Raw genomic sequence first — 27,822 nt, forward strand, 5'->3', positions numbered from 1 at the left:
TCCTAATAATAACCACAAAACATAAAATGGTTTTGCCAGGTGGGGTTTCACTACAGAGCATAGGGATGAAAAAATAAGACTGAGAAATACTGCCCGGTGTGGCTCACCTCTCAGCCTTCTCCTGGAAGCCAGACCAGCTGGGGGTCTTACACCCCAAGTCTGTTTCCAGAGTCTAAGGTCTTCCTTAACAGAATGTCAGCAAAACTGTCGCATCTCTGCAATGCATCCCTACTCCACGCAGCCTCCCTCTTTCTCTCTCCAAGAGAACTGTCAGTGAACCATAAGCCCAAGTGCACTTAGCAATGGTGAGCATCCCGGGGCAGGGGAGGAGGTGAGCATCTCGGAAAGATAGAACATGGTGGAACAGAGGCAATGAAGCTCCCTGAAGGTCCAGGCAGCACTCTCCACCCAAAGCCCATGGAACATCAATGCCCGGGGCAGTCTATCTTTTAACCCTGACCACCCCACCTCCTTCACTGTCCTCTTGGCCTCTGCCTGTCTCTTGCTCTTTGCTTCCAGGGTCCAAAGACCTTTTTGTGGCTAATGAGATGGGATAAGAAAAACAATAACATGGTGTTACGGGTCAATTCTGTCCCCCGAAAACATGCTGGAGTCCTAACTCCCAGCATCCGTGAATGTGACCTTATTTGGAAATAGAGTCTTTGCAGATGACCCAGTTAAGATGAGGTCATTACGGTGGGCCCTAATCCAACATGACTGTGTCTTTATTAAATGGAAAATGTGAACAAGAGGCAGACATGCACAGAGGGAAGATGATGTGAAGATGCAGGGAGGATGCCCTTCAAGCCAGGAATGCCTGGGGCTATCAGAGGCTGGAAGAGAGGCCTGGAAAGAACCTTTCCTTGCAGCCCTCGGAGGGAACCAGCTCACCTTGATCCTAGACTTCTGGTCTCCAGAATGAGGCACTACATTTTCATTGTTTAAGCCACACAGTTTGTTGTTGTTGTCGCTATTGCTTTCTTGTTTTGGTTTTTTTGAGACAGGGTCTTGCTCTGTCACCCCACCTACAGTGAGTGGTGCGATCTCAGCTCACCGCAGCCTCCACCTCCTAGGCTCAAGTGATCCTCCCACTTCAGCCTCCCAAAAGTAGCTGGGACTACAGCCCTTCGCCACCACTTCTGGGTAATTTTCGTATTTTTGTAGACACAGGGTCTCCCCATGTTACCCAGGCTTGTCTCAAACCCCTGAGCTCAAGCAATCTGCCTGCCTTGGCCTCCCAAAGTGCTGGGATTGCAGGTATGAGCCACTGAGCCTGGCCCTAAGTCACACAGTTTGTAGTACTTTGTTATGGCAGCCCCAGGCAACTAATGCACATGGCATCATGCTACTAGCAACAACGTTTTTTAGTTGATCACTTTAAGAGTGTTCCTAAAGAGTGAACATTTTAAGAGCTACAGAGAATAATCTTTTGGGTTCACACCAATCATATGCAAAGTAACACAAGTCATGTGTCAACATCCAACAAACAATATAAAGAGCTTTATGGACCATCCTAATAATTTCATACATCTATATGTGTCCATGAAGAAATTCTAATAGGAACTTGGAACACCTTCTTTTTTTGAGGGTGTTTTGTAGAAATAGGCCAGGGAAACCAAGACAGCACTATAGGGAAAACATTTTCTTGTTTGTTTTTCTTGACCCAACATGGAATGAGACGGCACACAACACCATACGAGTCAGGAATCCAATGAGTATTATTGATTTCCTTACTCAAGGAGGACATTGTTTGCAGGTATTGTGGTATCTGGACAGAATGTGATTCGTTACAGAACAGAGTTTAGTGAGGCACGAAGTGAGAGAGAGAAACCCCAGGCTCCCACCCAGAGGAAAACGTTACTGAAGAGGGGGATCCCATTAGAAAGTGGTCTTGTGAATCAGGTGAAGTTTCCCAGCGTGATTCCTGAAACTGACCTCAGCTTCTGGGACACTCAGCAAATGGAGGTGTATGAAGAGTGTGTTCATTGGCCAGGGATGCCGTAACAAAGGATTATAGACTGGGCGGCTCCAACAACAGAACTGTATTTCCTCACAGGTCTGGATGCCCCGAGTCTGAGATCAAAGTGTCAGCAGGGTCGTTTCTTCCTGAGGCCCTTCTCCTGGGCGTGTAGATGGCCACCTTCTCACTGTGCCTTCGCACAGTCTCTCTCTGTATGTGCGCACGTCTGTGTCCAAATTTCCTCTTCTTCTAGGGACACCAGGTATATTGGATTAAGGCCCATCCAGATAACCTCATTTCACCTTAATCACCCCTTTATGATCCTATCTCCAAATGCAGTCGCCTTCTGAGATACTGGGGGTTAGGACTTCAACATATGAATTTGGGGTTGGGGGTCACAATTCAGCCCACAGCAAACACCTTGACAGATACAAGACTTGTCAGGTTCAAGGCAATGCCCTCCTTCACACTGACCCTCCACCAGGGGTGCTCAGGATAACAAGAGCTCAGCAACCACCGCGAAACACACAGCAGCTCACTGGCCTTTTCGGATGCAGAAGCCACACTGGGCAACTCTATTTAAAAGGTTGCTTCGGCCTGAGCACCAGTAAAGCATGGCCCACCCAGCTGTTTGTGAGAAATCAGAGGTTACTTTCCTAACGCTGAAATTTTCCTCTGTCACACAGAGATGGATGGGCCTCTCCGATTACACACAGAGAAAGCCAAAACCACCACGTACCATTCCCAGAAAAGAAAATAGAAAAAAATCTCTGTTCCAAGGCTGGTTTTTCATTCTCTCCACTTGCATGTAATTGTCACAGGCCCGTTATTAAATTGTCACACCATTTCCCCATCCAAGGAAGGAACAGGGCTGATAAGCAGTCAGCACTTTGGGGGGAATTTTCTCTTCGAATTTGCAGACCGGAGTCTCTGGGACTCTAGTTTAACAGCTGCTTCGGCTCTTAACACACAGGAAGTCTGAGAGCCCTGGGCCCCTGCGGCAGGTTGAATGATGACTCAGGAGACACAAAGTTCACAGGTCTTGTGAAGGGCATTTCCCCAAGACCCTAATTGTTACATATGCCAGAGCATGTCTTGTGTCTCCTGGGCCTTGAGTGACATAAACACACTGAATTTATTTAACATCCAAATTCTTCATCTTGCTTCTCTTTCTCTTACAGAACAAGCAACAAAGCAGACTTTGCCAAAGAAAGAGACCAGGACTGATTCTGCAGATTTTTACCTGAGATTCGCTAAAATCCTGGGACACTTAATCAGTCACTGTTGGAAGAAACATGGACTTTTCCACTGTAATAGCATGAGTTCTGTGTTTGTGATTCACAGCTTAGCTCCCACTCCAGGAGGCAGGCTCCACCGGGGCAGATTTGATTCTTGAGCCTGTTCACAGTGCACTTGGTGCCTCAGACAAAAGCACCCAATGGAGGGGGCCATTTGGGGGGAAAAATCCAGACCCCACTTGGCTTGCCAACTCTGCCCTAGAGCAAAGGATACATTTTCCTCCCGAAATGCTGTCTGTTTGCTAAACCATGCACCTTGCAGCTGCGTCCATTCAAACAGGAAGCCTTTGTCCAACTGGGCTGCCCAGAGGGGATGCCTTTTCTAATTGGCCCACCTGAGGATGTGCTTTTTTTTAATTGGTTGACCCAGAGGGGATGTCTTTTTCTAATTGGTCTGGCAAGGCACAGCTTTTCCAATGTGTACAAAAGCCCATACAGGTTATCAGCAGCTCTGCATAAAAAGGGCCATCACTACGTGTTTGAATGAAAAAACAAACGATCAACTCCAAGTAAAGGTACCATTTGTGTTATTTTTTAAGCTAGTTACAACTGGGCAATTTCCCCAGCAGTGAGTATTCTGACATCACAGTACACCTGGCAAATGGCTTGAGATGCAGAATTCTGAGTCTAAAAATGGATTTTACGAAAATGGAAAGAGCGTTCCATGAGTGTAGAGGGAATGATCTGGAAAAAGGAGAAGTCATCAGCTATTTTCTCCTTTCTCTTTTCTTTCTTCCTTTCCCTTCCCCTAGGCCCTGGGATGACCTTCCTTTCCACAACAAAGAGGTCTTAGACATGCTTTCTTTCAAATTTGACATTTAATACTCTAAACTCCAAAATTAGCTCTAATTCAAGAAGCATTCCTGTCCCACAGGCAACAGGAAGCAATCAATATTCTATTCTCACACTAGCGGACAACTGGCAGCCAAAAGCGGTTGAAAAGGTACAAAAAAAAACGCAGCCTTGGGGAAGAAGGGAGAAACCACAGGAATTGGAAACCCAGAAATTTTGGCAATAAGAATCCAAGACAAAATTCTCAACCCAGTCCCGGAATCCAAAGGGGCCTTATATCACATTGGAAATGACAGAACTTCTAGCAAAGGGTCAGTGAAAAAATGCAGCAAGCTATCCCCAAAAACACAAACATGGGAGAAAGTGTAACCCTTAAAGGCAATAACATGTTTTCCTGAGTGTTGAGGCAAGAGTTGCCTACCCGATCAAAACCATGAGAATTAAATTGTCCCACAAACTTTCTCAAACCATACTAATCTGGTAACTCGTGGAGGATCATCTATCAATAGTATTCTTTCTTCCACTGTCAAAATGATTCTCTGCTGTTAAAGGACACTCAGTGGCAAAAAGGTGACAAGGAGGTAAGGTCAGTAAGGATTCCAGTATCACACTTCTACTACGATGTCATCAATCCCAGAAATATAAGGAGACCCAATAATACCCATGTTGGGGCTCAGGACACACCAACCATCCCGAAACATGACTATAGGAGACCAGAACATGACACTCCAATTATAATAATTATTTGGCATAGTTTGAGCTGGTTATCCTGAGAAACTGCAAACATAGAAGTAGCTCCGAAAAGCTGTTCTTTTGCAAATAATAATAATAATAATATCTATAAAGAAAATTTATGTATCAGGAAGAGAGTTGCTCCAGGTAACTTTTATTACCTGGAAAGATTTTTATCTGCATAACAAGACAACCTTTATTCACCACCATATATTCCTTCCCCTCATCCTCCCATGACGCATCGCCACCACCCCCAAAGCCCCAAGCCCCTGTTCTTTTCTGTAGCTCAGGATGCTATAGAAGCTTCCCTGACCTGGCCCTTCTTGGAGTCTCATATTCTGTGGGACTCCCATGCATACGATGTCCTTAAATGTGGTTTTCCTCCTTCTACTCTGTCTTATGTCAGTTTAATCTGTAGCCCAACCAAAGACGTAGAAAGGCGGAGGGAAGACATTTTCCCTCCCCTACATCCAGAAAGAGCAGAAAGTGAAACACAGGAGGAGGCAGAGAAGCCAGGAATAGTGAGAAGCCTTGAGGCAGGGGGCAGGGTGAATGGCAGGATGCTCCCTAGGAAGCACAGACGCTGCCAAGAAAAGAAGGTCCAAGGCAGAGATGGGCAAGAGGGAAGTGGAATCCCAGGAATGCAGACCTCCGGAGAGGCATTCCGGTCCTCAGGGAGGTGTTGACGGAAGAGGCGCCCCCATCATCTTTTTCCTCACCTCACTTTATCCTTAAAATAAAATGCTGTTATCTATGATAAACTCAGTGGGTATCTGTTTCCTACCTAAAAGACCCTAAATAATACATACTTTTAAGGCATAAATATAACTATGAAAGTCTAAATGAAGAGAACAACCAACTACCATTTTTTTTTTCTTTCCCTTTTTTTTTTTTTTTTTTTTTTTTTCCAGAGAGAGTCTGGCTCTGTCGCCCAGGCTAAAGCGCAGTGGTGTGATCTCAGCTCACTGCAACCTCCGCCTCCCGGGTTCACGTGATTCTCCTGCCTCAGCCTCCCAAGTAGCTGGGACTACAGGCATGCGCCACCATGCCTGGCTAATTTTTTGGAATTTTTTTGGTCGAGACAGGGGTCTCACCATGTTGGACAGGCTGGTCTCGAACTCCTGATCTCAGGTGACCCGCCCACCTTGGCCTCCCAAAGTGCTGGGATTACAGGCATGAGCCACCACGTCCAGTCACTGTTTCTTGACTAACACAATAATGACTGTATTTTCAGGCTATGTGCTTTACACACACACACACACACACACCATATATATATATATATATATATATATATATATATATATATATGTATGTATTTTTTAAAACCAAATTCTCATTGAATACCATGAGGTATGGTTGTCACCATTTTGCAGATACAGAAGCTGAAGTTTAGAGTTTTTGAACACTGTGCCCAAGATCACACAGATACCAAGTAGCAGAAAGCAGATGGGAGCCCCAAGCTGTCAGTCCCCACAGCCTGTGCTTTAGTACATAACACCAACAGGTTAAATCATTATGTAACGCGTTAGAATCTATAGTCAAATATCCCTACCCAATGCAAACATTTTTCTGCAGACAACTATGAAACACTGGACCCACTGATCATGTATAAGACAAAACCAACAACAAGCCCTCTACGTTACTTATGCATAAAAGCAATAAGAGAAAACTAAAGATAAAAGGCTATTGGATTGATTCGACAAAACAAAATTTCTATGTGCCTCTGCCCCTTCCTAAAATAAAAGCACCATAAGGTGAATCAAAAGGCAAATGATCACCTGGGGGAAAATATTTGCAACATAACAAAATGTTAAATAAAGTTTAGTTAAAGTTGCTTTCTTACATATTTTAAGTTCAGCCTAATGGAACTATAACCTAACTTGCATGTGTAAACAGGATCCTAACAGAATGTGTAAACAGATGTGTAATAATACATTTAATAGTATTATTAAATGTAACCTGCTCTTGTACCAATCACAGAGTCTGGGCCAATCACAAGTGTGTTCACATGTTCAAATAAGACAAATGCCAAGCTGCAAGCAATCCAGCTGTTTCTTTCTTTTCTTTCCTTTTCTTTTCTTTTCTTTTGTTTTTTGTTTGTTTGTTTGTTTGAGACAAAGTCTCACTCTGTTGCCCAGGCTGGAGTGCAGTGGCGCAATCTCCTCTCACTGCAACCTTCGCCTCCTGGGTTCAAGATACTCATGCCTCAGCCACCTGAGTAACTGGGATTGCAGGGGTGGGTCACCACGCCCAGCGAATTTTTGTATTTTTAGTAGAGACAGGGTTTTGCCACATTGGCCAGGCTGGTCTCAAACTCCTGACCTCAAGTGATCCACCCACCTCGGCCTCCCAAAGTCCTGGGATTACAGGCATGAGCGACCACATCCAGCCTGTTTCTGTACCTCACTTCCATTTTGTCTGCTTGGGGGTCAGGGCCAGGGGGTGCTCCGTTCTCAAATCATTCTTGGCTCAACTAAATCATCAAATTTAATTTGTCTAAAGTTTTTTTTTTGTAAACAAAAGCTAATATCTGTAATACGAAAAGAGTTTCTATAAATCAGTAAGATACACAGGAGAAAGATGGGGGAAAATTATTAACAGTTCATAAAAGAAACACATTTTCAATCAAGTACACAAATTATGATTAGCCTTACTAATTATCAAAATGCTCAGTTAAAAAGTCACTTTCATATCTGTTGTGTCACTTGGTATAACCTTTCTGAAGCACAATGTGGCAACGTGTCAAAAGCCTTCCAACTATTTATCTTAAGGAATGACTCAGAGATGAACATACAAGGATAGTAACAGCAATATCACGTATCCAGGGAAAATTTTGAAACAACCTCAATGTCCAACAATTGGGAACTGGATTTAAAAATCATAGCAGCTCCAAATAATGGAATGCTATGCGTCCCCAGAAATCAAAGTTTAAGAGAATATTTATCGGCTAGGTGTGGAGGCTCACACCTGCAATCCCAGCACTTTGGGAGGTCGAGGCAGATGGATCACCTGAGGTCAGGAGTTCAAGACCAGCCAAACCAACAAGGTGAACTCTTGTCTCTACTAAAAACACAAAAATTAGCTGGTCATGGTGGCGGGCGCCTGTAATACCAGCTACTTGGAAGGCTGACGCAGGAAAATCGCTTGAACCCAGGAGATGGAGGTTGCAGTGAGCTGAGACTGCGCCATTGCACATCAGTCTGAGCAATAGAGCAAGACTCTGTCTCAAAAAACAAGGTATCTAAAACAGAAAGAGTGGATAATGCAATGTGATCAGTATAGTAACAAGTGGCAAAATCGACGATAAAAAAGTATGTATAAGTGGCCATGATTTAGATGGCAACTATCAATTATGAGCTCAAGATTTCTTTTGATCTGTTAAAAATCTCAAATATTCTGGAATATACCTGTGACAGTTAAGTCACAGTATAATAAATCAGTGAAGATTTAAAGAATTTTAAAATTCTTAATGCTTGGTCAAAAATACTTAAAAATATATTATTTTAAAAATATTTATAGTTGATCATAGAAAAAAACACTGATTTATATTAGACTTTTTAAAAATAAATGCGCTGTTGAACAATATGTTCCTTTGAAATCTGGAGGACATAACTCCAAGTCTGAACACTGGAAAGAAACTATCTGTTACCCCACACATTCTCAGGTACTTTCTCAGCTGCTTTAATGGCCTTTATGATAGAAAGCTCACTCTTGATCTTGGAAAACGCATCTCAGAGTAATAAATTAGGTGGGAGTACAATAGCCATCCAGCACCTTCCCTCCAGAGAGAAATTCAAGTTTTATTATGTCAAATTGGCCTTGAAATTGCAACTACTTCTCACAAATGTTAGCTTTTAATAGAATAAAATGTCACCCTATGGGAATGACACTATACAAACCTGGAGACGTGTTTTCAAAACAAGTTTTCGTTATTAGTATTATTAAATGTAAATGTTCAACTGAGAACTGAGTCATCGACTAGTTTCTCTAATTAAATTTTTAACCTGGAATCAAGAATGCACGGAGAAAGCTACATCAGAGCAGCAGTAATTCCAACTAAAAACCAGATTATATAAGTGATAACATTTATCTTTATCCATTTGGTTTCACTACCAAATGGATAAAGGGCTCGGATAAAATGTTAAAATATTCTGATCTCAGACTCCACAGCTAACTTTCCCTAAACTTGCTTTTCACCTGGGGCACTTCCTCATTCCATTTGCCTCTCATGTCCTTTCTCAGCCCAAGTGAGGACTAAACAATGGCTTGGGAAAGCTGGTCTGACTCCAAATTGTCAGCATAATAAGGCAAAAGCACTGGGTATTTTGTTTTGTTTTTAATAGGTAATCTGTGTTCATTCTCATAGGAGGATGGTTTAATGAGGAGATTGGAAGGGACCGTTCACTGTGCGACATAGGAATGCACTTCCAGCTTCACGACGTGATTCAAAACCTCTCTCCCCTCTGGTAGATTTTTCAGCCCTCAGCGCAAAAGTACTAGAGATAGACTGATGCTAACCAGAGCTACCCAGAGAGCTACCAGTCCCCACTGCTTCCTTCATTGAGGAAGTCTGCTAACAAAAAGGTATATGTGTGTGTTTATATTTAGCATAGTATTATATAATTTATATTTAATGTTATGTATAATACACAAATACATCTGTGTATATGCATGTATTTATATATATACACACACATACATTTGTGTGTGCATATACAACACCCATTTTTTGTGTGTTTGTTTGTCTGTTTTTTGAGGTGAGTTTCACTCTTGTTGCCCAGGCTGGAGTGCAATGGCCTGCAATCTCGGCTCACCATAACCTCCACCTCCTGGGTTCAAGGGATTCTCCTGCCTCAGCCTCCCGAGTGGCTGGGATTACAGACATGCGCCACCACACCCAGCTAATTTTGTATTTTTAGTAGAGACAGGGTTTCACCATGTTGGACAGGCTGGTCTCAAACTCCCGATCTCAAGTGATCCACCTGCCTCGGCCTCCCAAAGTGCTGGGATTACAGGCGTGAGCCACTGCATCTGGCCTAACACACATATTATTAATAGCTCAAGCTCCTCATCTCACAGTGAATGCATAAAGATGGTAGACCAGTACTACATATGTGAGAAAAGCACCCCTCACTCCTTGTGAGCACACATGGATGTTATTATTACTCACAAAAGCATCCCAGTAATGCCCAGGGCTTTGCGCTTTACTTCACTGATTCATGACCTGATTGGCTACTTATTAATACTTTTATTTGGAAACCTGCAGTTTGGACTCCAAACACTCTGATGAAATGTTTTCCTGGGTGAATGTGGTTTTGGCATTATCTGAGGGGCTTCCTCAAATCCAAGACTTCCTACATTAAACTTGAGAGAGTCCTAGGCAAACCAAGATCCTGGTCATCTCTGCAAAATCAGGACAACAGTACCTACCACAAAAGGCTGCTATGAAGAGTAAGTTGTCTTATGCAACAAAGCATCTAAGAAATGGCCCAGCAGATGGTATGAGATCCACAAATGTTCGTTATTTTCGTGATCAGTATGACCTCCTCAGGGTCAAAGCAAAAACCATATACCCATTTCTTTCCTGCAGGTTTTTGTTGATTTGGAAGGTTATGCAATCCGTGTTCTGCTCCAGATAGACAAGGGAATCACTAAGAATCCAAACTTCATTCTATCATCCCTTAACCGAGCTGGCAAGGCTCCCTGAAGGTGGTTGCAACATCCACTGTTCCTTTGTCTCTTAGCACCACGCTCTGTGCTCACGGGGCACCCACTACTGCTGCGTACTTTCAAGCTGCCACACACAGGGCTCCGGCAAAGAGCTGATGGTGACAAAGAGAGGAGCTTCACATACAAGAGCGTCTGAAGAAAGGCAGAAAGACGGCCTGACAACTTACCAAAAAGCCTTGGGGTCGAATGTAAGACAACAAGAACTCAAATAGAGCATTAAAATGGCATTGGTGATGCAGGGAGGGAGCCCAGAATGAAATCAAATGGCTCAGAAAATGGGCAAGAGAAGCAAGCAGGATTGCAAAATGTTTTGGCAGGAATGTGGCTTAGGAGACTAATAAACTTATAAAAAAAATTACAGTCAAAGAGACAGACTCCAAAACTACATATATCTCCATGGGAAACATCCAAAATAAAATGTATGTTTGCAAATAGCAACTTCTCCCATCTGTTGCAGTGTTGCTACATTTTCTCAGGAAAGAGCGAAGGGTCCGTTAACAGTCCCCTGACACTGCAAAATATTGTCTGGTTCTGGTTGGTTACCTGTCACTCAGATACCTAGGTGCCCACCTAAATTCCTACAGAAAACACAGCTGTTCAGGGACCAGGAGTTTTCTACAGAGCACCAGCCAGACAACCCGTTCAACATAGTCATCACCCAGACAGGCATACCCACAGCAGCAAGGAATGAGAGAAACGTACAGCGCTTGCAGAACCAGAGCCTACCAGCTTGGACATTACCCCCTAGAAGGCTGTCACATGCCTTAGGAAGATTAAACCATGCTTGGATCCATTCATAAAACATTTTCTGGCCAGGTGCGGTGGTTCATGCCTGTAATCCCAGCACTTTGGGAGGCCGAGGCAGGTGGATCACCTGAGGTCCGGAGTTCGAGACCAGCCTGATCAGCCTGACTCCATCTCTACTAAAAATACAAAAATTAGCTAGGCATGCTGGTGTGCACCTGTGATCTCAGCTACTTGAGAGGCTGAAACAGGAGAACTGCTTGAACCTGGGAGGCAGAGGTTGCAGTGAGCCAAGATCTAGCCTGGGCAACAAGAGCGGAACTGTCCCCAAAAAAAAAAAAAAGGATTTTCTGAGCATATTCTCTGTACCAGAAACTATTCTTGGCACTGGGGATAGAGCAGTGGTGTCTCCTCATGGGGCTTACACTCTAGTGGGGAGACAAACACATCAACTTTAAATATATGCCATGGGATCAGGTGATGTTAAAGGTTTAATTATGTCCCCCCAAAATTCATCTGTTGCAGTCCTAACTCCAGTATCTCAGTACTTTATTTGAATACAAGGTCTTTTTTTTTTTTTTTTTTTTTGAGAGTCTCATTCTGTCTTTGGAGTGCAATGGCACAATCTCGGCTCACTGCAACTTCCGCCTCCCAACCAGGTTCATGTGATTCTCATGCCTCAGCTTCCCGAGTAGCTGGGTTTACAGGTGCGCACCACCACACCCAGATAACTTTAGTATTTTTCATAGAGACAGGGTTTCACCTTGTTGGCCAGACTGGTCTCAAACTCCTGACCTCAGGTGATCTGCCTTCCTGGGCTTCCCAAAGAGCTAAGATTATAGGGATGAACCTCTGCGCCCAGACCCCTGAATATGAGGTCTTTAGAGAAGTAATCAAGTTAAAGTGAGGTCATTAAGGTGGGCCCTGATCCAATTTGAACTGGTGTCCTTATCAAAAGGGAACATAGGCCGGGTGTGGTGGCTCACATCTGTAATCCCAGCATTTTGGGAGGCTGAGGCAGGCGGGTCATGAGGTCAGGAGTTCAAGACCAGCCTGACCAACATGGTGAAATGGTCTCTACTAAAAATACAAAAATTAGCCAGGTGTGGTGGGGCACACCTGTAATCCCAGCTACTCAGGAGGCTGAGGCAGGAAAATCGCTTGAACCCGGGAGGCAGAGGTTGCAGTGAGTCAAGATTGTGCCACTATACAACAGCCTGGGCAACAGAGCAAGTCTCCATCTGAAAAACAAAAAAAAAAAGAAAACGAAAGGGAACATTTGTGCAGAGAGAGACAGACACATGTGGAGGGCAGACAATGTAAAGAGACACAGGAAGAAGACAGCCATGGATAAGCCGAGGAGCGGGGCATGGAACAGATCCTTCCTGCACAGCCTCAGAAGGACCCACCCTGCCAACACTTTGATTTTGGACTTCCAGCCTCCAGAATGAGAAACAGTAAGGCCTTGCTGTTCCAGCCCCCGGGTCTGTGCTGCTCTCTTATGGCAGCCCTAGCACACCAGTCCAAGTGGTGAGGAGGGACAAAGCAGAGGGAAAGGGCAGAGAGTGACAGGGCATTCAGAGAGGCCACAGGAATTCCAACAGCAGGGCCCGCCTGTCGGCCCCACCAGGGCTACTCCTCAGAGGGCTTCTCAAGTAGACGAAGCCGCTCAAAGAGTCCCAAGGTGCACTGCCACGCACATGCATTAACGTATTAATACTCGGCTTAGTACATTTTAAGTCCAAGTTACGTAGCGGCTCTTGTTCCTTGAAAGGTTTTCATTTCCCTCGATACTCCCCCTTTCTCTTTCTTCTCAACCACTGTCTTAGTCAGCTTGGGCTGGTGTCACATAATAACATACACTGGATGCCTTATAAAGAACAGACAATTTGGCCAGGCACGATGAGTCGTGCCTGTAATCCCAGCACTTTGGAGACCGAGGCGGGTGGATCACCTCAGATCAGGAGTTTGAGACCAGCCTGACCAACATGGGGAATGAAACCCCATCTCTACTAAAAATAAAAAAATTAGCGGGGGGTGGTGGCACACACCTGTAGTCCCAGTTACTCGGGAGGCTGAGACAGGAGAATCACTTGAACCCAGAAGGTGGAGGTTGCACTGAGCCAAGATGGTGCCATTGTACTCCAGCCTGGCCAACAAAGAGTGACACTCGTCAAAAAAAAAACAACAAAAAAAGAGCAGACATACATTTCTCACAATTCTAGAGGCTGTGAAGTCTAAGCCAAACATACCAGCAGATCCAGTGTCTGATGAGGGCCTGTTTTCTGGCTCATAGAAATGGCACCTTTTCTCTGAGTCCTCATATGGTAGAAGAGCAAACAAGCTCCTTTAGGCACCCTTTATTTACTTTTTTTTTTTTGAGACAGAGTTTTGCTCTTGTCACCCAGGCTAGAGTGCAACGTCGCGATCTTGGCTCACTGCAACCTCTGCCTTCCAGGTTCAAGCAATTCTCCTGCCTCAGCCTCCTGAGTAGCTGGGATTACAGGCGCCCACCACCACGCCTGGATAATTTTTGTATTTTTAGTAGAAATGGGGTTTCACCATGTTGGTCAGGCTGGTCTCAAGCTCTGGACCTCAAGTGATCCACCCACCTCGGCCTCCCAAAGTCTGGGATTACAGGTGTGAGCCACCAGGCCTGGCTTTTTTTTTTTTTTTTCACTACAACCTCAGTGAGGCACCGGTTATAAGGGCACTAATCCCATTCATGAGGGTAGATCTCATCACCTCCTAAAGGCCCCATCTCCAAATACCATCACACTGGAGGTTTGAATTTCAACAAAAGAATTTTGGAGGACACAAACATTCTGATCATAGCAACCATCCACCATAAATGGTACCACCTTTCCCATGAAGAGATGATGAGACATGGATTCACAGTTGTCTTACTTAAACCAGCAAGAGTCAAAGATTTTGAAAGATCATCCCACACAGTATCATGCCTCTCCCTTGCAATCCAGGCATGGTAAGGGTGGGGGCAGAATCAAGGGTGCTTAGTCTGGGGGCAGAATCAAGGGTGCTTAGTCCAGGGCCATAGTTGCAGAACCTACCTGCCTAGCCTGAGTGTGTATAATCTGCAACTTTAGCCCAACTGGCACTGGTGTTAACAAACCAAGGTGATCCAAACCCTCAGCCCAGTAATCTGCAGACCTCCATTTAGTCAGCAGAGCCAACAAGGATGGGCAACAAAGCAGTGGCTCTTACTATTTTAGAGGGAAATAACTCCATTTAGAATATGATGAAACCCATGGACCCTCTCTTCAGAAATATGTTTACATGCACACAATTGATAGGGCTCTGTAGACCTCCAAAACTTATCAGTTATCCTTCTCTAGTTCATGAACTCCCAAGAAATAACTTCTGCAAATGGCAAGAACCACAAAGAAAAAGAGAAAGAATAATGGGGAGCGAGGGAAGATGGTAGACACTGCAAAATACATCACTCAAAGAGGACTAATTTCCTTAATAGATAAAGAGCTCCTACAAATCAATAAGAAAAAGGCCAAAAACCCAAAAGAAAAGTGGGGAATGGACATGAACAATGAACAGAAATGAAGTACAAACAGTTGAGAAGGCATGAAAATATACTCAACTCCCATGTAAATAAGAGAAACAATAAATAAAACAAGATACCCTGTTTAATACACTAGATTGGCAAAGATCAAAATGAGTACCCTGTCGGCTGACATGTGGAAAAGCAAACACTGCCATACCAGATGGGTGTGATTATAAGTTGGGAACCCTTATAAATTATAAGGGTTATAAATGTGATATAAATTGCCAACCTCTATGGCAGGCAATTTGACAATACTTATCAACAGTTAAAACAGACATACCTTTTGGCCTAAGACTAGGAATTTACCCCTCAGATACACTGAAGGGTCACATTTATAAAGTGACAAATGGAAATTGATATTTACTGCACTATGGTTTGTAACAAAAAAAAAATTATGTACTATCTAAATGTCCATCAACAAGGGATGATTAAGTCAACACAATTCCTCTACACAGTGACTACTATGCAATAATTAATTAACATAAAGAGTGAGGCAATTTTGTAGTAGTCATGGGGAAGGATGCTCAAGGCATACTGCTAAGTGAAAAAGCAAGATAATGAACAGCATGTACAGTTTAAAAATACATCTGCCCTGGTGGGTGGGAGGGATGGATGAAGAGAAGCTGGTTCATGGTTACAAACATACATAGATAGAAGAACTAAATTCTAATGTTCGTTAGGGTGACTATACTTAGCAGCAATACTTTGTATATTTCAAGGTAACTAGGATAGAGGACTTGAAATGATACCAACCCACGGAAATGAATACTCAGGTGATGGACACGTCGATTCTCTGGCTTGATCATTACACATTCTGTGCATGTAACACTCACACGTACCCCAGAAATATGTAAAATATTTTGTATCAATAAAAGAAGAAAAATCTGCCCATACCTACGCATTTACAAATATGTACGTGGGTTTCTATGCGTATAGGGTATCTCTGGAGCGATACACAAGGACTAGGAGGAGGGGTGACCTCTCACAAGAAGACCCAGGAACTGAAGAGCACAGATAAGAAGCAGTTACTTCTCTCTGCAAACCCTTTCAGAACCTTTGAATTTCAGACCATGTGTCTGTATTACCAGTTCCAAAACTTAACCAAACACATCTTGCAAACACAAAGATGGTTAAAAACCAAAAGAACCCAGTGATGAGAAGTTGTGTAGCTAGGGCAGAGTGGCCACCGTAAGAGTGCTAAGAGGATGTTAACAGGTGGCTCTACCCTGAGTAGTTATTTTCGTGCATGAGAATGTCCCAAACTGTTACTCTACTCATCAAAAATCCAAATTCCCACAACTCCTTCCTCGACTTTTCCCACCACTCACAAGTGATGGGGGAGGGAGCGTCTCTTCCCAGGAAAGTGCCACTGTCTCTGAAGCAGGCATGCTGGGCCACAACTTGGCCCAACTCTCAGTTGCCCCAGAGTTCTCAGGAAAAAAACCCATAGAGCATATAAAGGGAGCTTTCAACCTTGTAAGTGCCAAGAAACACAGCAGAGCCCTGATGGTCTAACCTAAGAGAAATGTGAGGCCAGAAAATTTCCCAGCGTGTGGCACATAGAATCTGCTAATAAGATGCCATGCCGGCTGCTCCCTCATTTCAGGGTGAGAGACCACAGTCGAGCTGCAAGGTAGGGCAGGATGAAGAGAAGCTGGTTCATGGGTACAAACATACATAGATAGAAGGACTAAATGCTAAAGTTTGCTACGGGGACTATACTTACCAGCAATACTTTGTATATTTCTTTGTTGTTGTTGTTGTTGTTGTTGTTGTTGTTGTTGAGATGGAGTTTTCGCTCTTGTTGCCCAGGCTGGAGCACAGTGGCACAATCTCAGCACACTGCAACCTCCACCTCCCTGGTTCAAGTGATTCTCCTGCCTCAGCCTCCCAAGTAGCTTGGATTGCAGGCACACACCACCATGCCTGGCTAATTTTTTTGTATTTTTAGTAGAGACAGGGTTGCACCATGTTGGCCAGGTCTCAAACTCCTGACCTCAGGTGATCCACCCTCGGCCTCCCGAAGTGCTGAGATTACACGCGTGAGCCACCACGCCTGGCCATACCTTGTATATTTCAAGGTAACGAGATGAGAGGACTTGATACGAACACATGGAAATGATGACTACTCATATCCAAGTGGGCATGGAAAAGATGCCCACGTTGTCTATGGTCCATATGGTATGGACTCAGATGAAGAACCCTGGACTCTGACCCTGTCTCTTTCAGTAAACAGCAAATGCTAGGCTGTACCCCCAGATTCCCCATCGGTGCTAAAGAATTGACTCCTCCAGGAGTGAGCTCTCCCCAGGAACCGCCCTTAGCAACTGTCCTGTCCAAGGCCATGCCCCTTGCCTGGGCAGCCCCCATCAAGGACTGGCCCATGCAGAAATATAAATCCCAGTCCTCTCATCCCAAGTTGGCCAGCTCTGAAGGGCCAGCTCAGCTCCAGCACTCACCACGGCATGGGCGGGGGCTTTGACTGAGAGCAGTATTGGAGCCCAGCTTCTCCCTCTGCCTAGTGCTGCTTTGCCCCTTTCCTTGCAGAGGTGAGTTCTGAGAATAATCCCTAAAAGCACATTCATCTCCTTCCCAAGATCTGCTTGCCAGGAAATCAACCACAACCCAATACTGACAGTCTTAAAAGGTGCCGGGGCTTGAACTATGCTCCCCCAAAAGACACCTTCAAGTCCCCTGGGTGCCTGTGGATATGATCTTCTTTGGAAATAGGGACTTTGTTGATGTCATCGAGTTAAAATGAGGCAATTCTGGATTAGGGTGCACCTCCATCCCATGACTGGTGTCCTTATAAAGAGACAGGAAGCGATTAAGAGACAGAAGAGACAGTCAGAGGGAGGAAGACTGTGTGAAGACAGACACAGAGACGGAGTGCTGCAGTCATAAGCCAGAAAATGCCAGCACCAGAAGCTAGAAAGAGGGAAGGAAGGATCCTCCCTGTGGCTACAGTAGGAGCACGGCCCTGCCGACACCTTGGTTTTGGATTTCTGGCCTCCAGAACTGGGAGAGAATAAATTTCTGTTGTTGAAGCCACAGTGTGTGGTAATTTGTTAGCACCATCCCAGGAAACTCATAGAGAATGTCAGCGAGAAGATCTACTCAGGGCACCCTTCTACGTCATCAATGCAGGGAAGAACACCCGCAAGCTTACCCACCCCAGGGCTGCTGCAGGCATCTAACCAGAATGCGCACGGGAGGGGACCCCGAAAAAAACCATACAACACTGTAGCACTGGGCTGGTACTGATGATGGGGAGAGGGAACAGCTCTCTCGAATTCACAGAGGCGTCCCTCTGCTCAGGGACTATTCAGGCCTTGTGTTTCTAGCTCTTTCCTGCTGGTCATCTTACCACCCAGCGGCACCTCCTATCAGAAAGCGTGAAATTCAATTCAGGTCAGCACTTCAACCGGGGCTGAGCAGAGAAAGAAGTTTCACCCATCAGCTAAAATAAGGCCTGGGGATTATCTACGGGTCTCAATTAGCCAAGAGAACAGGTCTCTCCATTACCATAAATAATCGACAGAGGGAATATACGTTCCAAGGCAAATGATACCCTGTGCCCAAGTCACCTTCCCACAGAGAACACTACAATCTGTCCCTCTCTTTGGGAGCACATGGCTGCCACTCCCCACCCCTTCTGGGCAGATAAACCCTGGGACCGATGATGGCCGCGCTGACCTCCAATAGCTGGCAGCATGCAGAATTCTAGTCTCACAGACTTGAGTCGGATTGGTATGCATGGGCAGCTATAGCCGTGACTCAACACCTGCAGAGAAAATGTAGGGTTGTACTCCTCTCCGCGGGCACCGTTTCTGCACTGTTGCGCTGACTCAAAGCACCCTTTGAAGTCCATAGGACCTGTATCAATGAACACTAGGAACCAGGCCCTACGTGCCAATTTCCATCATTCACAAGTACTTCAAAAAGATGAGGCAGAGCAGGAAGTTCAAAAGAATCCGCCCGCAACTGCAGAATGCAATCTCCGAAATTACAGGCAGTGCCTTGTCACACAGGGCACACCAAGCAGGTGCTTTGCAAATGCCTCCTTCTTGCCAAGAAGTCCCTGCCAAGGATTAATAGGAATTTCCAGTTCTCTAAGCATTTCTTGTTCCTCAGAGCGATTACCCCTAAATTTCTAGCACTTCAAAAATACAGGATTTAGCACCTGTTTGTTTCAGAAATACTTGCTAAAAACAGATCTGCCAAAAGGCCACCTCTAAAATTAGTCATATTTCCTGCTCTGCAAAACATAGTAAATGGTATTTTTAGTAACTCCTTCACTCCAGGTATCTGGCACCGTCGTGCTCTAAGCATGATCATTGGCAAGTTAGTAAGCAGGCAACCCTTATTCTTAGCCTAAAAATAGTTCTGATGGAAGTGACAGGCAGGCTTATTATTTTTTAACCAAAGGTTAGAACAAGATACTTCAATATCCTCACCAATCATTTTATATGCTCAACTTTGTATCTCAGTGAGACTCAATCACAAAAGAAGGTAACGGTGGCACGGACTGTCTGTTCTTGTTTTGTAGTTTGCCTGCCTACAGTATCTGAGATACACCTACTCTTTTCTCGATTCAGTTTTTCCAACTATATTTTTTCAACTTTTATCAATTTTTTACAAAATGTAATAACCTGTCATGTGCCAGAGACCATGCCTATCCTGGTTCATGGTATCATGAACCAACACCAGGGTTCCAGCAATTCTCGTGTGTCAGCCATCCAAGCAGCTGGGACTACAGGTGTGTGTCACCACACCCAGCTAATTTTTGTATTTTTAGTAGAGATGGGGTTTCTCCATGTTGGCCAGGCTGGTCTCAAACTCCTGACCTCAAGTGATCCACCGGCCTCAGCCTCCCAAAGTGCTGGGATAACAGGCATGAGCCACCACATCCGGCCGCTAAATCAAACTTCTAAGGAATTATCTAAATACATTGCTGATGACAAAGGACCACTGTTTTACTGATTCCTTATAAACATTATTTATAATGTCTGTATTAGAAACATTATACGTGGTTTCTAAGTTGCTTCTATTTTAAGTTTAATGTTTATAGAAATTTAAAATCTTAAACTCTTTTTTTTTTTTTTTTTTTTTTTTTGAGATGGAGTCTCATTCTGTCACCCACGCTGGAGTGCAGTGGCAAAATCTAGGCTCACTGCAACCTCCACCTCCCAAATTCAAGCAATTCTCCTGCCGCAGCCTCCCAAGTAGCTGGGATTACAGGTGTGCACCACCACACCTGGCTATTTTTTGTATTTTTAGTAGAGACAGGGTTTCACCATGTTGGCCAGGCTGATCTAGAACTCCTGACCTCAAGTGATCCACCCACCTTGGCCTCCCAAAGTGTTAGGATTGGCCTTAGTTAGGTAATACCCAAAACTAGAGTGGGGATGGGGACTCATTTTAATTTAGCAATCCTTCTCAGAGTCAAGCATACACACACACAACCATTTTAATCCCTACAATCTGCTAAAACCCAAATCTATTAGTTAAGCATTAACTGTGCTGGATTTTGGGAGATAAATGCTATTAATGACACCATTTTTTCTTTAAAGCCAGCGACTGAGTGAACTAAAATCCAGATTTCTCCCAATGCCTGCAATCCCTGAAGCACTGATTCTCCCCGCGGGGGAGAAGCATCCCAGGAAACCAAGTTTTTCCAACACAGACATCTCTCCCCTGCCTCCATCTCCACCGAAGAACCACCATCCTTAACCGCAGTCCATCAATGGGCCCAGGGGAACAATTTCACATCCAATTAACATCTCCTGTCATTGCAACAATCAAGTGAGATTCATCATTTAAGAAAGATAAAACGGGAGGGAAAGGGGAGTGGGCACCTGGGGGAGCAGCGAGTCTCTTCATGTGAATCCTATTTGGGCAGGAATGCCCTGCATGTGGGGCTTCCCAATGGGCCCGGCACAGGGCTCCAGAACCTCAGCGCTGGCTGAGCTCTGAATCCACCCCCAGGCAGTTCAGCCCAAGCCAAGAGTTTTATGGTGCAAAAATGCGCTGCTACAGAGCCAGAGGCACAGCACAACACAGCGAAGTGGAGAGAAGCCAGAAGTCTGCAGCAGGGCAGGCGAAAAGAATGTACTTGCAGTGTTTGCCATTACGTTGTCAGCATAAAGACTCGTCTCTTTCCGTTATGTTTAGAGAGGAAATATGCACGACCAGACTGAATCCTATATGTTTCCAATGAAAATAAACTTCCATCGCCAGTGCCAACAGGAATTTACACAGGGCCAGGAGAAGTGAGCTCACTCTAATTAACCGACTGTGTGGCCTCACAGCATCCTTGCGCCCTGAACGGACTCGCAGTGTGGAAGTCAGACAGCTCACTACGAAACGAATCGAATCGAATCGAGGAGTAAACGTGTGCCTCGCTCCCTGCGGACTAGAACAAGGTTTGGAGGTTTTTCCTTTTTTTTTTTTTTTTTTTTTGAAGAGTTACTCAAGTTCATAGTGAACACTCCCTTTTTGCATGGGAATGCAGGCACTTTTAAAAACTACTCACTCTAACCCCACGTACCCATAATAAAGGGGTGCTCGCTCAGAACGGCTGTAGGGAATACAGGGAAAATGACAAGGGTGACAGAGACCTGCACTCACAGGCAAGAGGCTCCAGAACAAAGTGGGGAAATGGGGGGAGGGGAACTAAAGGTGGGGTGAGGCTGGTGACAGGCAAAAAGGGCAGGTTGGCCCTGTGACCAGGGGTTTCACAGGGCAGCCCTAGGCTGGGCAGAGGTCCCCAGGAGGAAGGCAGAGGGCTTGGCTCCCAGGCCACCCGCTCGGTTGGGAAGTGAACTCTGCCTTCCCTTCTTGCGGCTGACACCTCCCTGACCCACAGCCCACACAAAGGAGCGGGTCCCCCTCCAGGGCTGAGCCACCCCGAGCCTGGGGGCAGCCTTGAGCCCGAGATGACAGGAGCTTGGGACAGCTCCAGCCTGGATTGGCTCTGAGCTCTGGCAGCTCCAGCCTGGGGTGACCTGGCCTCAAAAGCAAGCCACCAGCTTTTGGGTTTCTTCTCACAGCTCTAAATGACACCTTCCATCTACCTGCCCCTACCGGGCAAAGGTTCACAATCATCTAACTTCCAGCAAGGCTGGAGAGGCGCCCCTTTCTGTCTCGGGGAGGTCCCCTTTCCCTTCCCCTCTTCTAGAAAGATAAGAAGGCATCTCCCAATCTCTGGGGAGGTATCTGTAGTTCTGCTCCTGCCAGTAGCAGGGTCTTCACTGCAGCTCCCACCCTGAGGCTGGAGGGCACAGAGGAGCTGGGGGAACCGAGAGAAGGGGGATGAGACGGAGAGAAGCGGCTGAGAACGGCGGGGATGAGAATGGTGCGTGGTATGGGCGGCAGGGGTGGGAAGGCTGAGTGGATGGAGAGGAGCACAGGTTGAGGGATGGACAGGTGGAGGGCGGAAGCACAAACCCTAGCCTGAGCACGAAAAATTCCCTAGCTGCTGGAGTCCACAGGTGGGGAGGAATGCAGGATCTCAGCCTTCCCCCACCTCCTCCCAGAGCCCAGGACAGGGATCAGACTCTAAGCTCCTCCAGAGGATGGCTGTTAGCTTTACGGCTCCCCCGCCCCCGACATAAGAGCCCAACTCCTCTAGCCTTGGTTCCCGCCTCGCCACGGATCCGCAGCCTCCGCAGAGGCCCCATCACGCCCCCCGCGCTGGTGTCCGCCAGGCGGCGCCCTTCCACTTGCAGAACTGCGGCGCGGGACGCTTCCCCCCGCACTGCCGTCCCCTCCCCAGCCCCAAGCCCCCGGGCAGCTGACCCCAGGCCGCCCTTCGGGAAAGGCTGCGAGGGGCTGAGTGCGCGTTTGGCTCGACCTCTCTTTTAACCCAACAGGAAAGCCGGGCGGAGGGGGAAGGCGCTCGGCCCGGGACTGTGCACTGGGACTCCCAGTGCAGTGCTCCCCGCAGGGTCCTGGCCGCCGACTCCCGCCCTGTCCCCCAGCCCCACGGCGCCCGGGCGACTCACCTTCTCCCCGGTCAGCACGTGCAGTCCCTCGCGCACCTTGGCGAAGGAGCCCTCGCCCAGCTTCCTGCTGCCGATGAGGTAGTTGCCCACGCGCTTGTGGTGCTGGAAGTCGCGGAGCCGCTCGCGGGGCACGCCGCTCACCCAGGCCGGCAGGAAACTTCCCTCGCAGGCCGCCGCCGGCCTGGCCGTGTCCTCCGCGCAGCCGCCGCCCCCAGGCGCCGCCGGCTCCCCCAGGAGCCCGTCCCCCGCCGCCGCCGGCATCGCGCTCGCCCGCGGCTCAGACTGGGCTCCCGCGCTCGCAGCTCCTCCTCCCCAGGCTCCTCGGCTCCCCCGGCTTCTCCCGCCGCCGCCCTGGGCCCAGCCCCGCCCGGGTCTCCGCACCCCGCGCCCCGGGCCGCCGCGATCACGCCCCCCGCGCCGCCAAGCGTGGCGCGCAGACAATAGCGGCCGCCCAGGGGACGCGGGACCGGGGACCCCGCCCCCAAAAGTTCTTTCTCGGAGGGTCGCCCGGGTCCCTTTCAGGACACCAGGATTCCGCCCCAGGTCCCGTCCAGGAGGCTAATGACAGTCGTCCTGCTCGGGCGCGCGGGGTGGGGCGCGGTCCAGCGGCGCCTGGGTCCCGGGGTCCGGGTGCCTGGGTGCCTGGGTCCCGGAGCCCGGGCGCCTCTGCCTCGCAGCCGCCGTCTGGCCCGCACGGGCTCGGGTCCGGCTCCCGCGATGGCTCCTAGCCGTGCGCTGGGCGGCCGCTCCCGCCGAAGAGAAGCGCGCGGCGGGCTGCAGGCGCCCTCTGGAAGGCAGTAGAAGAAAGCCCCATTCAGTTTGAATTTGCAGAAATTTAATCCGGTCGCGGGCGGCGGGAACAGATGCGAGCTCCACTCCGCAGCCCGTGCACTTTCAAATCCCTAGTAGCCCCTCCTTCCCCGCGCGCCACAGTCAAACTCGACCCTCGCTCGAGAGGGGAGGGCCCGGGGAGGGGAGCGGCGGAGTGGACGCAGGAGCCACCTGAGCGCCAGACTGGGAGATCCTGCGCGGCCTCGGAGGCGCGCGCTCCCGGGCCGCCCAGGTCTGGCCGCCTCCGGCTGCGCCTCTCGCCCGGATTCTGGGCTTGGGTTTTCTGGACCTTTCGGCGGTGAAATCCCCCACTGGCCGCACCCACCCGGGGCGGGGGAAGGGGGAAGGCTCTCGAACTCCGTTGACTGTGGATCTGGTTGCGTGCCCGGCCCTGGGTCCGGCACACAGTAGGGCCCCCTGGACCTGGGGTGGAAGGATAGATGGATGGCTAGAAGAAAGGGTGGGGAGGTGGCCAGGCGTCTGCCCGGGCTCGCACGCAGGCTGGTTGGCTGTGTTGGAGGAGGTGCAGCCACAGCAATAATAGTAGCAGCAGCAACGTAGGAACCAGGGCGTTTGCTGCCTCTGCTTGTAGCTTACACCTTCTTTGCCTGCCGTTGAAATGATGCCGGTGATTGCAGGAGGTGGACCGGCGCTCGCCTTTCTTCGATGCTTTTGTTCTGCAAGCGCTATGACTGTGCTTATCGCATAAACAATTGCAACTGCCCTGACGACACTGGTACCTCTCCAGGATCCCCAACATCTTCTCAAACCGAAAATGAAGAATCTTGTGAGGGAGAAGCAGGAGGGTAGGTAGGAGGAGGCATTTACAAAATGCTACCTGTTGAGGTACCCGCATTTGATGGAAACTTCACCCCGATCATGCAACATCAGAGCTGGAAGGAAGGATTGGGTCCTAACAAAGTTCCTTTCATTGTTTATTCCTGAGTAAACAAGTATGGCATCGACCCATAGCACTGCTTTGAGATTGGGGGTGGGGGATATGGGGGTAACAACAGCTGTCATCAATCCAGTGTCTGGGGGGCTCGCTGACCCATCTGAAGAGGGACCCAGAGAAATGCCTGCTTTCGATAGGTCTAATTTTAAATATCTACTATATTCATCTACCTACCTGTTGCAAGTCACCAGCCTCAGTTATGACGACGGAAACTGTGTTTTCTGTTGTTCTGTCTCATTGTTTCCGTTTACCAATATTAAGGATACAGCTTAAAATGTTTTTCTTGCTGTGCTTAAGGGACTTCTTTGCTCCCACCACCCTTGACTATTTCAGTAAGGTTCATTCAATCCTTTTAATGTCTCTAATTCGGTAATCAAATCTTAAGAGGACAGTTGCATGGGAGGGGAATGGTGACCAGCATGGTGCCAGCAGAATAGATGTCCAGCAACTGTCTAAAGAATGAGGAATATGGAGCTCACTTTGGGGTCAAAACCACTCAGGCCAGGTGCGGTGGCTCACGCCTCTAATCCTAGCACTTTGGGAGGCGGAGGCAGATTGATCACGAGGTCAGAAGTTCAAGACCAGCCTGGCCAAGATGGTGAAACCCTGTCTCTACTAAAAATACAAAAATTAGCCAGGTTTGGTAGTGGGTGCCTGTAATCCCAGCTACTTGGAAGACTGAGGCAGAGAATTGCTTGAATCCAGGAGGTGGAGGTTGCAGTGAGCCGAAATCTTGCCACTGCACTCCAGCCTGGGTGACAGAGCAAGACTCGGTCTCAAAACAAACGAACAAACAAAAAAACACTCTGAATCTTCCATCAGAAACAGTTTGGGAGTCCACCCAATGTTGTGTTAATAGAGTATGTTTTTTTAAATGTTAGGACATGCATTGTTTATGAAATTTTAGAGATTTATTTATTAAGGTTTAAGGCAAATTTCAGAGACTTTTCCCCAAAGTATCTTTATGGTCTAAAAAAAAGTTTTCATAAAAATGGTGGATGACGTTCACAATGAAATCGAGATTTTCTTTCCTTTTAATTATCCTCTCAGGGTAGAGGTCAGGAAAGGGGTGAAGAAGAGAGAAAATCCAGGCCCATTAAATCTTTTTCAAGCCTGCTGCCTGGGTTTGATTCAAGTTCACTGCTAATTCCATAAGCTGGGATGGATGCCAAAGAGAAGTTCAAATCCTACCCGTGTGTCCCCTTTGTAACTGATTTTTGAACTACAAGTCCTAGTCTCTGAAATGGCCTGTTTAACAAGATATCACCCCAGAAATGTCTTTATGTAAAACAAATTGGTACACAATATATTGCCCTCATATTCAGTGTGCAGAAAGCATCTGATTATTCAATGCGACAGTAATGCAACATTGAAAATTCTCAGATAATCAGCCCAAACAAAATTTCTAGCCTTGTTCTCCTGCAGAGTTCCTGGGCAGGAGCGGGGGCGTGTATTTCAGCTGTCTTTGGCTGGGGTCGAGCCTCCGTACTGTCACACCTTTGCCTGTGCCTTGCCCACCCCCAATCTGCTGTCACCAACTCATTTCCACCTAGCACTGGTGTTCCCTTTCCCATGAAGCCCTCCCCAACCAATAAGCTACAAGAAGCCCATCTGCCCCTGTTGTCTCTTAGTTCATATAGTCATTTCACATTCCCCTTATGTCCTGTAGTACTTATTATCCATGGCTTTCTTCTCTTTTAGACTCATTGAGGACAGGAGCTGTGTCTAATTTCATTATTATTTACCCTACAGCACCTAGCACAGTGTCTGAGACATGATCATTGTTCAGTATATATTTGTTGAATAAATGAATGAAAGTAATCATTCACTGATTCTGAAGTGGAGTTTTACTACTCCTGAGAGCAAGACCCCGTCTAGTCCTGGGGGAGACAAGTTACCAGTGACTTTCTAAAAGCATTTTTAGTTGCTTTGTTGGTTGCCTTTGGGGATCAACAAATATAATTGTTTGTCTTATCAAAGATGGGTCATTCTCTAACTTGGATGAGTTAACCCTTTCAGAAACAGGACCAATCCCAGTGGGCTGTGAAGCCTGGGGAAGCTTTCTCAGTTGACTTGAACCAGCTGCTTCCTTCCTTCCCTTTTCCTTCCCCATCTCCTCGCCCCATATGGCTAGGAGACTGCCTCTGTGCTCTCACAGAACGCCAGCTAGAAGACCCAGCTGGAAGCAGTCAAAGACAATTAGAAGTAATCAGGCTGGCACAGCCAGGAAATGAGAGTTGGCTAGAAGGGGTTAGGCTGGCAGAAGCTGGCTGGTAACTGGAGAAGGAACGGATGGCAAAGCAAAGACGGCAGACATGGATCAACTTCGCCTGAAAAACATCCTGTGAACTCTATATGTTCATGTTCCCAAAACAAAGCGTCCCGTAAATAACAGACTGGACTTGAACCCGTGTCCCCAGAGTTCATGTCCAGCATTATTCTTTTACAACACCCAGCTGTTGAATGTGCACAATGCAACGGCTGAGGAAGAAAGGGTTACTCGGGCATAAAGACTCCTGTGCAAAGGCAGCCCAGTGTGCTATTGCAGACTAGGCTGGTGCTGGCCTCCCCACAATGAAACGCTTCTCTAAAAACGAGTCGTGACACTTACCTTTTGGTGCTTCAGTTTCCTTAAGCTGCAAAAATGGGATATTAAGGAATCGTATGGAGTCAATCAGATTATGCACACAAAGCGCTCAGATCAGTGCCTGACACCTTATAAGTACTAGTTGAATTTTGGCTTTCACACCTTCCGTCAGTACGACTATCATCATCATAAACTAAGAGAAGTCACTCAAGAATGCCCCAGAGGTCCACCAGCGCAACTGCCCCGGTAACTGATGAACCCAAAAGCATAATCTCCAGGTTGGATCTCTTCCCTGAAACCAGAGTCCTGTGGTCAACCCTCTGTACTTCTGTACTTCTTTCCTAAAGCTTCACCCAAATTCACCCCAAAATTTAGCAGTCATCCTTTGCTTCCTCTGCTTCTCGATCCTCATATCCAACCCACCAGCAAATCCTATACCCACCTGTGACCCTTTCTCTCACTTCCTAAGTGGCATCCTTTGCTTCCATGCCAAAACTAAAACCAGTTCTTCAAAATGGGAATCAGTAATCCCAGCACTTAAGGAGGCCAAGGAGGGAAGATCACCGGAGGTCAGGAGTTCAAGTTCAACCTGGTCAACATGGCGGAACCC

The 27,822-nt window shown here is 47.0% G+C and overlaps 1 protein-coding gene across 1 annotated transcript in view; it reads right to left on the reverse strand.

Annotated features, from left to right (window-relative positions):
• HUNK (hormonally up-regulated Neu-associated kinase) overlaps positions 1-24,564 on the reverse strand; it is a 127,662-nt gene extending 103,098 nt beyond the window's left edge. Inside the window, exon 1 of the mRNA XM_007965027.3 lies at positions 22,840-24,564. Coding sequence (XP_007963218.1) covers positions 22,840-23,100 — 261 coding nt within the window. The 5' untranslated portion in view covers positions 23,101-24,564. The remainder of the gene's footprint in view (positions 1-22,839) is intronic.
• Positions 24,565-27,822: the final 3,258 nt, after the last annotated feature.

The sequence above is a fragment of the Chlorocebus sabaeus genome, chromosome 2, assembly GCF_047675955.1.
Source record: "Chlorocebus sabaeus isolate Y175 chromosome 2, mChlSab1.0.hap1, whole genome shotgun sequence".
Classification (NCBI taxonomy): Eukaryota; Metazoa; Chordata; class Mammalia; order Primates; family Cercopithecidae; genus Chlorocebus; species Chlorocebus sabaeus.